Here is a 13,425-nt window from a genome sequence, read left to right as displayed (position 1 = left end):
TGGGCAGATTGTAATTTGTACTAGCCATGGAACCAAAACAGAACAACTTTGGTCCTGTGTGGGTTATGGCTTTTGTTCCTAAATGGGACTTAGCATTTTTACAGTAATAATTTGGGAAGTAGTACCCCAGAAGAGTCAATTCCCCTCCCCTGGGTGAGCTGAGTAGTTCTTGTGGCTCCCAGAGAAGAGTTCACATCTCTTAAAATCAGCACCCAGGTCTGCCCAGAAGCTGCATGACTCAGAACAGTTTGGATGGGGAAATGCTTTGGCACCCCTGGTTGCACGTGCAAAGCTGCAAGGGCAATTTTAGAGGGTTCTTCTATCTCCTCTTTTAATGTGAGATGTTGATTCCTATAATAGGCACTCCCATTAAGAATTATTTAAAATTCCTATATTTGCTTAGAGCTGAAGCTCATTGGACAGTTAATAATTTAACTGTCCTTTGGGGGAATAAGGATTAAGCTGGTAAGACTTGAAAATCAACTCAGAATTTCTGTGACGGTGATGGCTAATCGAGGCAACCAGAGCTTTTAACACCACGATAGTAGTACAACAGAGAAATTCTTCCACTTTTCGTTCAAGCCGTATCTCCCTGAGGAGGCCTGAGGTGCACCGCACAGTGTGTCTAGTGCTCTGCCAGCCCTCTGCTTAAGCTTGGAACAGCTTCCTTTACCACCAGGTCATTCAGAGCCCCCCGTCCCCCCTCAAAACACCAGTAAAGGCAGAGGTCCTCTTAGTCACCCACACGGTATTGGGTTTGTGGCATTTTATCAAAATGTGATGGGGACTTCTGTGACTACAGTAAAGTGGTCCAAAATAGGCCATAGCATTTAGGGTGTGGTATCCACGTCACTGTGACAGGTGAGGCAACGCTTACGGTTCACAGTGAGCAGGTGGCCTCCACTGTGCCCCTCACCCTGCTTTCCTCCGACAGTGGTCAAGTTGTCCTCAGCCATCAGGAAGGAGCAGGTGAGAGCATTGTGTCACCGCCCTCAGAGCCTGAACAAGGTCTGTTGGTGGCACTGCTCTGCACAGGCTTAGAAGGTGTCCTTAGCCCTGAGTGTTACCTCGGGGATCGCTGACTTGATCAGTGGTTCGTATCGTTTTCATCTTCTTCTATTTCTGTTTTCCTGTAGTGACTCTGAAAATAGATTATTAATAGCAGCTGTCACATGCCAAGTGCCCACTGTGATCTTTATGTCTCATATCTGCAGATGTAGATATGCAGATGTAGGTATTGTTATTCCTTTGCTGTGCTTCAGAGAAATGGAGGCACAAATTATACTTGAGGGAGTATAATTAGTATGTGTTAGAGCCGGAATTGCTGGTGGTTGACTGACCTCAGTGAGTTTCTCTCTCTCTCTTTTTTTTTTTTTACTATATTTTCTTAAAAGTAGTAGGGTGGATGCTGACGCTTAAGTCCTCTCTGAGGCCCTTAAGTCCTGGCTCAGACTGTGTAAAAGTCACACGTGAACACGAGTGAATGAGCAGTGACTGGGTCTCCTTCATGTGACTGTCTGCTTTTAGTTGTCCTGGGTGGCAGAGCTGAACTGAGATTGTCTTAGAGGCCTGTCTGCAAAAATAGAAGCACAGATGCTGGGCGTGGTGGCGCACACCTGTACTCCCAGCACTCGGGAAGCTGAGGCAGGAGGATCACTGTGAGTTCGAGACCAGCCTGGGCTACACAGTGAGTTCCAGGTCAGTCTCAACGACACAGAGAGACCCTGTCTCAAAAAACCAAGCTCAGAAAATCACACATCTCCATCTCAAGATGCAGCACAACCCATGGACACAAAAGCACACCTTTGTTGTGTAATTCTGATTTCAGCTAGTGCCATTGATTAATGATTTTTAAAAATGTAATAACGGCTGGCATTTATGCAGAGATGCACTTTACTTTGTAAGTGAATGGGCTGGGCTGCTTCCTGGCTGTAAGTGAAAGCCATATTGGAACTGAGTGTCTTCCTTGGACATTTACGAGAAACAGTGGGCCTATTTTCTGTAAACTAATTCACCCTGCCCTGTTCTCTGTTTTTATTTTTAGTCCTGCTGTAACCTTCGTCCCCCCACCAGGACCTCCAACTTCCTTCTTCCTTTTAGCGCCAGGAGTGTCAGTTAACGAGTCTATTAATGTAAGACGCAGTATAGTTCAGTTTGGGGGTTCTAGAGCAGACCTCCTGCTGTGGTTTCCATTCACTATTGGCTTTGCTTAAGAAGGGTCCACAAGGGAAGACGGGTCCCTGCGCTGCTTACCAGACTGGCTCTGTCCTTGGACGTGGCCGGTCGGTGGGATCTGTGGCTGCATAGCCTGATAGGTAGGGCCAAGAAGCTGTGAGCCAGCAGCTGCTGTGTGTGATGGACACAAGTATCACAGCTGATTAAAAAGAGGACTTGGTTGCAAAGTAAATGAGGCTTGGTTATGTGTTTGGGTACTTAACTAGCTTTCCTGATCAGAATCTATTGCTGGATTTCTTACCGGTAATGTTTAGGCTAAAATGCTGAACCCAAGGTAATAGCCTTCCTTTTAGAAAGATGGATTAAGTACTTAAATGCACAACTTGTCCTCGTTTTATACATAGGAGATCTTAGTCCTTTTGAAATGCAGTACTAAGGTAAAGGAGATTAATTTCTGAATTGGACAGCATTCAGTGTGTGTTGTTTTGCTAGAATTTTAGAGCATTTGGAGTACCTAACATCCTTTTAGAACTACCCTAGATTATTAATGTAGATTAAGAATGTTCACTTAGATCTCAGAGCTGGTAGGAAGAGAGATTTTCAAAATGTAGCTTGAATTAGTGTCTAAAATAGCAGTGAGCTTGAAAACGATGGCAAAACAGAGCCGTAGGTAGCAAATAGACGAGAACCAGAAACGGGGTCGCCAGTGGAGCTCGTCCCACTCCACGTCACTGCCCCGCTCCACCTTCCCAGGGACTCAGTCAGTGCAGAGCTGCCTCCTCCTGGAGGAAGGACCTGTGCTGCGGTGTGGCGATGTGGGTTTTTACCACCTTGTACCAGGAATTAAGGAGTCGGGTGTGAAGGACAACGTTTGGGAAGGGACAGCTGTTGGATTATTGATAGGTTCCAAGTGGATGTTACCAGCAGGCACAGCCTCTTCTAGCTGCCCAGTGCAGTCATGTATCAGCACACAGACACGCGTATCAGGCAGGCCCAACACAGACACCACTGCTTCCCCAGCACTGCTGACCGTAGAGATGTATCGGACCATCTCTGTATGTTCTCATCAGACTTTGTTTGGCTGAAACTGCACTCCTTACCGCTTGCATGTTTACTAATTTGTTATTAAAGACCTTATATTTGCCTTTGTTCTCTCACCACTAACACACTGGCCTCTAAATGCATGAGTTTTGTATAAACTAGTATGTGATTTAGCGACTCATGACTATACCAATGGTCATGTACTTTAAGATCTTAACTGGAAGTGTTATACTTAGAAACATTTTGATAGTAAGTGGCCAAAAATAAGAGAATATTAATATGCTGCACACTTAATTTACCATTATGAACTCAGAATAATTTTATTTTCTTCTATATTAGCTTTCTCTCTATTCTAGAGGATGCTTCATTGTTGGCTTTCTAGTTGAAAAGCATGATTTTATATAGTAACATTTAAATAATCCATTGCATTCGTGGATTGAGGAAGCTAAAATCCCAGCAGTATAGTTTTGGGAGTGAGAGCTCTTTTCCTAGTAGTTAATGCCTTGCAGTAGGAGCTTTATGAATGCAGAAGTCAGAGGGTTTGTTGTAAAGCCGCTTTTCAGATATTTGACAAGGATACTTGGCAACTCTGTGATATTTGTTTCATATGTTCTCAACATCCCAGGACCCTATCTCCTGCCAAGTCCCCTTCCTCATCAACTGGATCTATTGCCTCCAGCAGAAAATACCCTTACCCAATGCCCCCACTTCCTGATGAAGAGAAGAAAGTGAACCGACAAAGTGCCAGGGTATGTGGCAGTGTCTCCGTACATTTACATACTCCGTCATTCCCACTTGATCTGTGAGCAGCCGTGTTTCTTTCTTTGTAAGAAAATCAGAAAAATTAAAATTAGAAGATTGGGCTTTCAAGAACAGATTTGTAATTACAAATTAGTTTAATATGCATTGGTATGTCTAGTGATATTTTTGTGTATATTATTTGTTACTATATACAGTACTTACATCTTTTATTACTCATTGTAGTTAATGTGTTAAAACCTGGAATTGACAAAACAAGTTTTTTAAGTTTCAGCTTTTTAATATCCCAGGAAATGCCAGAGACTAAATACATTAGCCTCATCTCTGTGTGCAGTTTACTTGTATGGGCTTAGGATTTAGAAATAGGAATCTGACAAAACAAACAAACAAAAAAAACCAGAACAGTGTTTTGGAAATGGGGGTTAACTCTTTTGTTCAGTGCTGGGAATTGAACCCAAGGCCTTGTGTCTGCTACTTCTTTATCACTGAGCTATACTGCAGCACCAAAAAAATTTAAAAACAAAAATGGAGGTATTGACTCTTTTTATAAAGTTATTATTCAGCTGAGATTTATTTAAATACTAAGTATATAGCTGGGTATGGTGGCACATGACTACAATCCCAGCATTCTGAGAGGCAAGTCTGAACCCACCCTGGGCAACCTACTAACTTAGTGAGATCCTGTCTCCGAATGAAAAAAAGCCTGGAGATGTAGCTTAGTGTGAAGGCCCTGGTTTCAATATCCATCACTGTAAGAATGAAGAAAGAATATTGTCTCCTTGGAAGTTTTAATCATGATTCCATTGTCTCATAAGATTCGTGGAGCAAATTCATTATGTGAAACTTGAGGTATAATGGAGTTTAGAGAGGCAAATGAACCCTCAGAGATTTAAGTGAAAGATATAATTACTTTGGATCCGCAGACTCTATTGTGGTTAGTTACCCAATGTTGATCTTCTTAGAAATAATGTTGGGAAAAAAAGTTTGAAAAAGCTTGAGAGAATAAATCCATGAAGAAGTGTTCAACATTGCTGGCCATTAGAGAAATGAAACAGAAACTATTTTGAGATACCATCTTAGCCCCGAAAGAATGCCTTCATCGAGAAATGTAATAATAACAGATGCTGGTAAGAATGTGGAAAAAAAATAACTTCCACAGCGATGGTGGGAATGAAACTAGTATAACTGCTGTGCAAATCAGTGTACATTGGAGATTCCTCAAAAAAAACAAAAGATAAAGAAAAAAAGAAATTCTATTTGACTCAACCCCCTTTTAAGTATCTTCCCAAAAGAGTTAAAAATTATCATGCTACAGGGATACATGCATACCCATGTTTATAGCAGCACAATTTATTACAGTTAAATCTTGGAGGCAGCATATATGTCCATCAGCAGATGAGTGGCTAAAGAAAATGTGATATTTAGACACAGTGGAGAACTACTGTGTCAAAGGTAGACAGGCCAGGCATGGTGGTGCACACCTCCTTTCCCAGCACTCCAGAGGGAGAAGTGGGAGGGAGGATCACTGTGCGTTTGAAGTCAGCCTGGGTTACCTAGTGAGTTCAAGGCCAGCCTGAACTAATACACCCTGTCTCAAAAAAAAGAAAGATTTTACAGAGGTAAATGGATGCAGTTTGAGAACGTAATGTTAAGTCAAATGTCAGACACACAAGCTTAAATATCACATGGTTTCTCTTATGTGAGAAACTCAAATATATGTAGTTCATATAATTCCCCAAATTACATATTCTGTTGTTTCAAAATATTTTAATATATATGCCAATTTGTTTCATTCATACTATTAGCTTCTCTTAGTTCATTAAAAAGGAAGTTTTATGCTATTATACATTTTTTCATTGTAAAATAATCTTTTTCTGTGTCTTGGACTCTGAGTAACTATTTTGAAGATAATGATACACACTATTAACTATTGTTATTATCTTCTTTTCTTATATGTTTTATTTTTTCATAAAATATAAAAAATAAAACTTGACAGATTTATCCACTAGTGGGTCCTAGATTCCTAAACTTTTTGGTCTTGTTGGATGGTTTAGAGCCTCTTTGATTGTAAACCTAAATTAGGGGACCAAGGTAATTGTGGGTCATTCAGATCTTATCTCAGATCTTATCAACCCCAAGTCATTGCTGGGCGTGGTGATGTTCACCTGTAATCCCAGCACTTCGGAGGCAGAGGCAGGAGGATTGCTGTGAGTTTGAAGCCGGTCCAAGCTACATAGTTCAAGACCAGCCTGAAGTACATAGTGAGACCCTATCTCAAAAAACTGCCCCCCCAAAGGAACCATAAAAGATGGTTAGATCATTCAAACAGCATTAAAAGGTGATTAGGACACTTTAATTAAAAAATCTTTTAAAAAGCATCAGTATTTTGTTAAAGTTACCTCTGTATGTTAATATTGTAAGTGGTAGAAAATAAGATAACTCAGATTCCCATCACCGAGCTTGCTGGCCCTAAAAAAGATATGTTGACAGACATCTTTTCAGGATGTGATATGTGACAGTGAAATCTAAGTTTGCTGTCATTTTTCCCCTCCTCAGAGAACTGGCTAAGTATAGGGCCTCACTTTTTCCTGCTGCACTGTCTAGATCACTGTTTCGCTCCATCAACTAGGGACATTTCCCTAACTGTTGTCATGCCAGGGTGCGGATTGCTGGAAATGTTACCATCTGAGAGCCCATAGAAGTAACAGCTCCCCAGAAGAAACAGCTGGTCTGTGCTGCTTCTTGAGGGTGGCCTTAAAGACTCCAGTTTGCAGGAGAGTAATGTGGAAGGTCTGATTTGTCCTGTCCACTGTGGGACGGCCATAGAAGCATGGGGCAGAATTCTGCAGAAAAGGTGGTCCCTGACTCCATGCTGCCTTTCTGGGCTGTGAATAAACAGATCTGCTCATCAGTGGCCCCTCTGTTTCCATTTTCTCATGGGAATCCTCAGGTTTTCTCAGTGTTGTTCATTTATTCCTCTTTTTCTGCAAGCTGCCACTTAATATTCATAACCATATGGAAAGAAACTGCAGCCCTCTGAGGCAGTCTTGTTTCTTTACCACTCCAGACATCATTTGATCATCAGTCCAAATCTTTCCTTAGACACTCTGCAGCCCTCTGCTTAATTCCTCTCCACTGGGAGGCATCACAAGGACCCTCCCCGTTGAGAGATCTCTTTGGCTTCCAAAGGACGGGATGGGTGTCTTTTTAATGAAGAAGACATATCAAACCATCCTGAGGTAGAGAGCAGTGGCGGCTCTATGCAGTCCTGTGGAGGCTGTCAGTGTGGGTGCTCAGAAGATTTCTATGAAGATTTGAGAGACTATGTCAAGGCCACCTAAATAGGAACATTTACTTAGTCTGCTCAATCACTTTCTTGCCTTTTCTTTCCTAGCAACTCATTATATATAGCATGACCTGTCCCTGGATGCAGTAAAGACGGGATTTGGATGGAAGTTGGAAATACCTCAGCTACTCTGATCATAGGCTTTCTTTGTTCATGTAATAGTTATATCCAGATCTTTATGCCTGCAAATATATTTTATTAACTAGACTTTAAACAAGTTTTTGATCTTCCTTTTCTAATGAACTGAGTTACGTACATGCCAAAGTTGTTTGCCACCCAAAGCAGTTTCTAAATATTGTACAGATCTGATCAAGATCAGTACAAGAAAGCAAGCAGAGGGATGAGCTAAAGGAATTAAGGAAGAGACTTCCTGCCCTGCTTGCATCTTCTATTCTGACATGTCAGCCTTCAAGAAAGCGGTTTTCTGATAGGTAGTGATGGAAATGGAGTGTGTAGCCTGTGCATGGGCCAGAGAAGTGATTTTTCAGCAGAAGATGGTCGTATTGATGAAACTACACTGCCTAGAGGTCAGGAGTTCTTAGCCTTGGCTGCACGTGGGAATTTGAACAGCTTTGAACATATTGTAAGTGTGTGTTTGACCCAGAGAAATTTTGATTTAGTAGATTTTTTTCAAACGTCCCTCCATCGAGGGTGCATACCGCTGCAGTTGAGAACCACTGCTCTAGCTGGCTGTATCAGAATCCTGGGGGAAAGAAGGGGCATGTGTGTAGCTGAAGAAGTATTTTTTATTTTACTTTGAGGTGAGGTCTCACTACATTGCTAGGCAGGCCTGGAATGAACTTGTGATCGTCTCACCTCTATGCCACCACAGCAGGCTCCAAACATTAAAAAATGTTCATGTCTCATGTGAATATTTACTTTATTCAGTGTTAAGGAACATTAAACGAGGATGTGAAGTTACTTTTTAAACAAATGGTGGAAGTTGTTAAAATGTTGAGATGCAGGTTTAGAAGAAAGAGCTAAAAGGTAGACCGTGCAAGAGCGGGAACGGATGGGATTGCGGAACCTCCCTCTCCCAGCTCAGAGCACTTGTTCGCTTTTCTGCTTTTACAATGTGAAATTCTGCTTCTCTCTGTTGTGCAGCTATGGGAAACATCCATTTAAGATCCACTGTTTACATGTGACACATCGACACTGTTTACTTCAACTTTTATAGAAACCCAGCCTTGTGGAATCACTACAAATCTTTCCGCTCTTCAGACGGTACAAAGACCCTCCGAGACGCGGTAGAGAAGAGGGAGCCAGTTCTCACACCTGGATATCATTTTCTTTTCGTCATTGGTTTAGGCTTTAATGGAACCACGAAATGAACTACTGCAATGTTACACTCTTAACATGGAATTGGTACTGGTGTGTTCGTGGATAATCCGCATGACAGATATATGTAGAAATATCAATAAAATTAACTCACACGACCCAAATGTAGCAAGTTTCCTAAGGGACAGTAGTGGGTCCAGAACTGGATCTTCTGAAGCACATCCTCATTGTAAACAGTAATGCATGAAGCTGCTACTCATTGTTTTCCATAATTAAGGAAACGACATCCCATAATAGATACTAGCATGCAGGGCTAAAGCAGATAGGATTTTTCTGCAGAACTTAAAGCCTCGAGAAGCCAATATCCCATATGCTAACTTTAAACATGTATTTTTATTTTTGTTTTGTTTTTACTTTACATATTTATATCAGCATACAAGGATCATTGTACATATGTAAACATTTTTAAAATTCAGAAAAGCAGCTTTTACACATAAGTGTATTTTGCCAAATGCCTAAAAACAGTCGTCACAGTCGCATCATTGTCCTCTGTCCTGTGGTCTTCATCGTGTCCAAGCAGATGATGTAAATGTAGCGGTCAGTGCTATAGTATGTCTCTCTTTAACTGGTATCTGTCCAAAAGGGGGTATCTCCTAAGCTGCATGTAACAGGAGGCAGTTTTATGCAGTGACTGAGGAAGAGAGCACAGTGCCCAGTGAAACGCCAGCCACCATAGCTTGCTGAAGCAAAAGGCCAGTGGTGCAGATGCTTTGGGACACTCTGGCCAGCTGGCTGCTCCCTGCGGATCAGCCTGTTCCCTTCTCTTCTGGGACTCACAGTGTCTGCCTCAATGGCTGTCTCTCTCAGTACCACATCACATCTGCTAGTCTCTTCTGAAGGCCGGTGAGCCCCCAGCAGTGTGTGCTGCTGAGATTAGGCAAATGTACCAAAGACACTTGAGACCTGGTAGTGTCCCGTCTTGCCCATATGTCAGCCCTTTCTGGTCTGAAGTTCTGGCTCCTCGACAAGCTTTCGGCCACTCTTTTCTATGAAAGGAGTGACTTATTGTAACAGCAACATCTTTCCATGGTTCCTCACTGGGACTGAGGCCCGGCAGATCATCCTGCATTGACTTTGAAGCAAGATGATGGACATTTCCACTGTCTGAGCTTGGAAGCCTCAGTGCGAGGCATAAAGGGTTAAATAAAATTGAAAACCATACCGATGCAGCCGCTGTGAAGTTACACAAACAGCCGGCAGGGGCAGGAATCCGATGGGTTGAGCCCTATAATTTTTAATCTTTAGAACAGTGAAAATTTATGTGTAAAGCCCCCTTTTTAAAACCGAAGTTTGATGCGGATGTATGCATCAAACTTATTTCAAAAGAAAGCTTCTCTGACAAGATCAGAAATCGATGAAACCAGTCACATGTTCTGATTGCTTTTTTTTTTTCTTGAGAGGAATGGAATCAGTAGATGAGATTTCAGAAAAGTCCTCCAGATTTCATTTCTTCCAGTAATTTTCACAGACAAAATCCATCTCATCTCCATGTATAATTGTCGTGGGTGCCCAAACTGAAGAGCCAAGTTAGACGCTATATTCACTCCGTTCGTGTCTTCTGCAACAGGCCTCTCTTCTGAAAGGCTTTGAAAGCATTTGAAAAGTAATTTAATTATCCAAAAGTGTACAGTGGAAAACAGCATTTTTCACGATAGGAAGGGATACTATTGGTGAAGTCCCCGTAAATCCACGTACTCGACCCAGGGCTGGGTGAATGTTGGGTAGTGTTGTTAGGTACCTCTGGCCACGGACAGACAGGCACAGAGATGGGAAGACATAGCAAATAAAGTGACTTTTGACCATGATCACTTTAAAAGTGCACTGAATGTTTTCTGGTTTTGAGTGTATAGAAGGCTATTATAAGATTTATTTTGACTATAAAAGAGTTTATAGATTTGAATGTGTAAGGTGCCTCATGTAAATACGCTTCCTAGTTACACAAGCCCTAGTTTGAAGGAATCCACAAATGTCTAGTCAACTGATTATCTGTCTGTTTACCTGTTTATCTTTTCTTACCCTCTCAGTTATTTTTACCTGAAATTAATATGTCAAATGAAAAATCATTATAACGTGCCTTTTAGGAGATAGGGTTGTTCGAGAAGTATATTGTTATCCTACTCCTTGGTAACAATCTTCACATGGAACTAAATGAAATGTTATTTTGATTTGCAGAGATTATGATTTTATAAATACAGTAGCTTTAATGTTCAATTCTGAGCATCTACTCTGTCTCCCATGTTTAAATATTCTTAGAATCGTTTGTGGAATTCTTTGACAGATTTTAGTTTTGATGGGTACTTTCAAGAAATACCTATACGTGTGCCCATGATGGGTGATCTAGGGCATTACACCGAAACATTCTGACATGTCTTTCACTCACTGAGCTAGATAGGATGGATGCACAGCATGAAATATAAGCACAGCAATTACTTCTTTTAAAATATTTATTTTGGAGAGAGTTTTTGAGGTTATGGAGCAGTTTGTATCATGCTACTCATACCGATATTCCCCTGTCTACCGTGGGAGCACTGCTAAGCAGAGGCTTAGCTTTGTGGTCCAGTGAATGCCTCTTCCCCTCTTTCTGCGGTTCTGTGCACAGACGGGAGTTCAGAGAGACAGCAGCTGTCCAGTTTCTACAGCCCCTCGTGTAAAGGAAGTGTAAATCTCTCTCTGCTGAGTGCCAACAGGAAGGTGTGAGATGACAGGAAGCCCTTACAGAATGGACTGACCACACTGAGTGTTCTCCCTGTGGAGCCGCTTTCTTCAGAAGGGAAGGGAAACCCTCCTCTAGAGTCAGCGGACTAGAAGCTGATCTGCAGTCACTTGGGGTCAGTGGGAAGGAGTCAGTCGGTACTTCTCAGACAGCTGCAGCGCAGGGAGAGATGACTGGCTGGAGTTGGTAGGTTTTTAAGGAAACACAGCGCCTGAATTAGGGGTAACTTTCCTTGTCAAAAAAACTGACTAGCACAGCAAATGTGGGGTTAAAATGACAGTACAGTTTCTCTTTTTCCTTCTTTATTTAAAGGGCTTTTATGATTGTGTTTTTATATAAGTTGAGTCCAGCACCGAATTTCTTGAGATTAAAAACACAGGGTGTCTAAAAAAAGCTGCTTTGAAGATAAAATTAGATTTTCTGTTCTCTTCCAGAGACTGTTTGAATTCCATAATCAACTTACATTTTTCATTTTGCTCTGCTACCTTTTTTCAGTTTTTTCCTTGTACAGTTACCTTTCAGTCAGAAGAAATATAGTACTTTTATTCACTTTTTTCAGTGTTTCAAAATTGAGTTTATTCATTTCCTGTTGTCACGTTTTAACCCTACACACACACACACACACACACACACACACACACCTAGTGCTTTAAATATTTCCTTATGTTGTTAACCATGGACATAAGCCCTTATCTGACGTGAGGCTGTTTTGCTTTAAAGGGAAGGAAGGCCACTGAGCACCGAGCTGCTTGCAGTATGGCGGAGGGTGGAGCCAGGTTTGGCACTGTGAGGCTGCAGAGGCAGGACAGCTGCCTGCACGGTGCGGTAGACACTGGACGCCCTGTGGAACACACTGTAAACATCCCCACAGCTTCTAAGGCAGTAGTTTTCGTGAAATGCCCAAACTCCCATTTGCGACTATTTCCTAATTTTTATGCTCCAATTATTTTCCCTCCAGTTGATGTCTTCCTCTAGAATTGCCACCTGAGTTCTTTTCTACACCTCTAAGAGCGTAACATTGACACGAATTTCTTGTTCTCGCTTAACATTTCTGGGGAGCAGGGCCTAATTCCAGACTTGTATTTATTCTCCTCCAGAGATCTTTTCTGAATGGGCAAGACTTTGACTTTTTATGTAGCAACTTCTTTCCTGGCACTGAGTAACTGAGGACTTTCATACACAGCTCTCCCTGAGGCACCCAGTCCACAACTGTGCTGCTGTCCGGGCTGTGTGAGTGGCCACAGCTTGTGCTGTGGGGCAGGTGCTTTTGATTCCGGGAGGAGCTGTTCTACCACACAGTGAGGCTTTACACAACACAGGGTCGCGTTCATATTCATACCGTGTTTGCTGTTCTGTCACAGTCCACAGGAAAACAAACACTCAAAAACAAAAACCTGCCTAGTGGACTTCTGCCCTTTTATATCCATGATCTGACAAACGGTAAGCACCTCACGACTGGATTAAAGGACAGTTCTAGAGACCCCTTTCTTCTAAAGTATCCCTGTCTTCAGTAGCTGTGTAGCAGTTTCTTCATGGTTAGGAGCTTTTATCTGTCATGGAAAGTAGCGCCTTCGCTGCAGAAATGTGAAGAACACTAGGGCTGCAAAGCTAAGGGTGGGAGGCATCTTCAGTCCACTCTCGTGGCACTGGCATGGATTATGAACCTTGGTAAGTCACCGAGAGATCTTTTCCAGGGTGGGAAAGGCAGGGTAGGGAAGAGATAAAAAGCAGCAAGCTTTAGCCCTGGTATAAAGGCAGAGTGGACATCCACATGCAGAACCCAAAAGCCAAGCATGTAGGAGAGCTCAGATGGTCACTGGGCAGGTGGAGAGAAAGCGGTACAGGTCCCTAAGGCAGATCTATGTGCTTGGCATGTTCACCATATGTTGGCTTTGCAAGTAATTCCGGGTGCAGTCGCCTGTCCTTGTTGCTCTGTTCACAGAACCTGTGTCATACTGGAGTTGCTTCAAGGGTGGCAGAGCTTTGGTCAAGGGCTCCATAATTTCATGTTCCTAAGAATCCTTGGAATTGAAAGTAGGCGAATTGTCTTGTT

At 42.2% G+C, this 13,425-nt stretch overlaps 1 protein-coding gene across 15 annotated transcripts in view; it reads left to right on the top strand.

The window, feature by feature from the left end:
* The window catches only part of Adam22 (ADAM metallopeptidase domain 22), a 198,934-nt gene extending 185,783 nt beyond the window's left edge, over positions 1–13,151 (top strand). For 14 of the 15 annotated variants that reach the window (XM_033758657.1, XM_033758650.1, XM_033758644.1 and 11 more), the window contains 2 exons: positions 3,842–3,965; positions 8,426–13,151. In XM_033758657.1, coding sequence (XP_033614548.1) covers positions 3,842–3,965; positions 8,426–8,446 — 145 coding nt within the window. In that variant the 3' untranslated portion in view covers positions 8,447–13,151. Of the gene's footprint in view, positions 1–3,841; positions 3,966–8,425 lie in introns of those variants that run through there. The other variant, XM_033758655.1, reaches the window with a different exon arrangement.
* Positions 13,152–13,425: the final 274 nt, after the last annotated feature.

The sequence above is a fragment of the Fukomys damarensis genome, unplaced genomic scaffold (genome assembly GCF_012274545.1).
Source record: "Fukomys damarensis isolate Sample0158 unplaced genomic scaffold, DMR_v1.0_HiC HiC_scaffold_4, whole genome shotgun sequence".
Taxonomy (NCBI): Eukaryota; Metazoa; Chordata; class Mammalia; order Rodentia; family Bathyergidae; genus Fukomys; species Fukomys damarensis.
The sequence above is the reverse complement of the archived record's forward strand: the minus strand, read 5'-3'. Positions and strand labels throughout refer to the sequence as shown.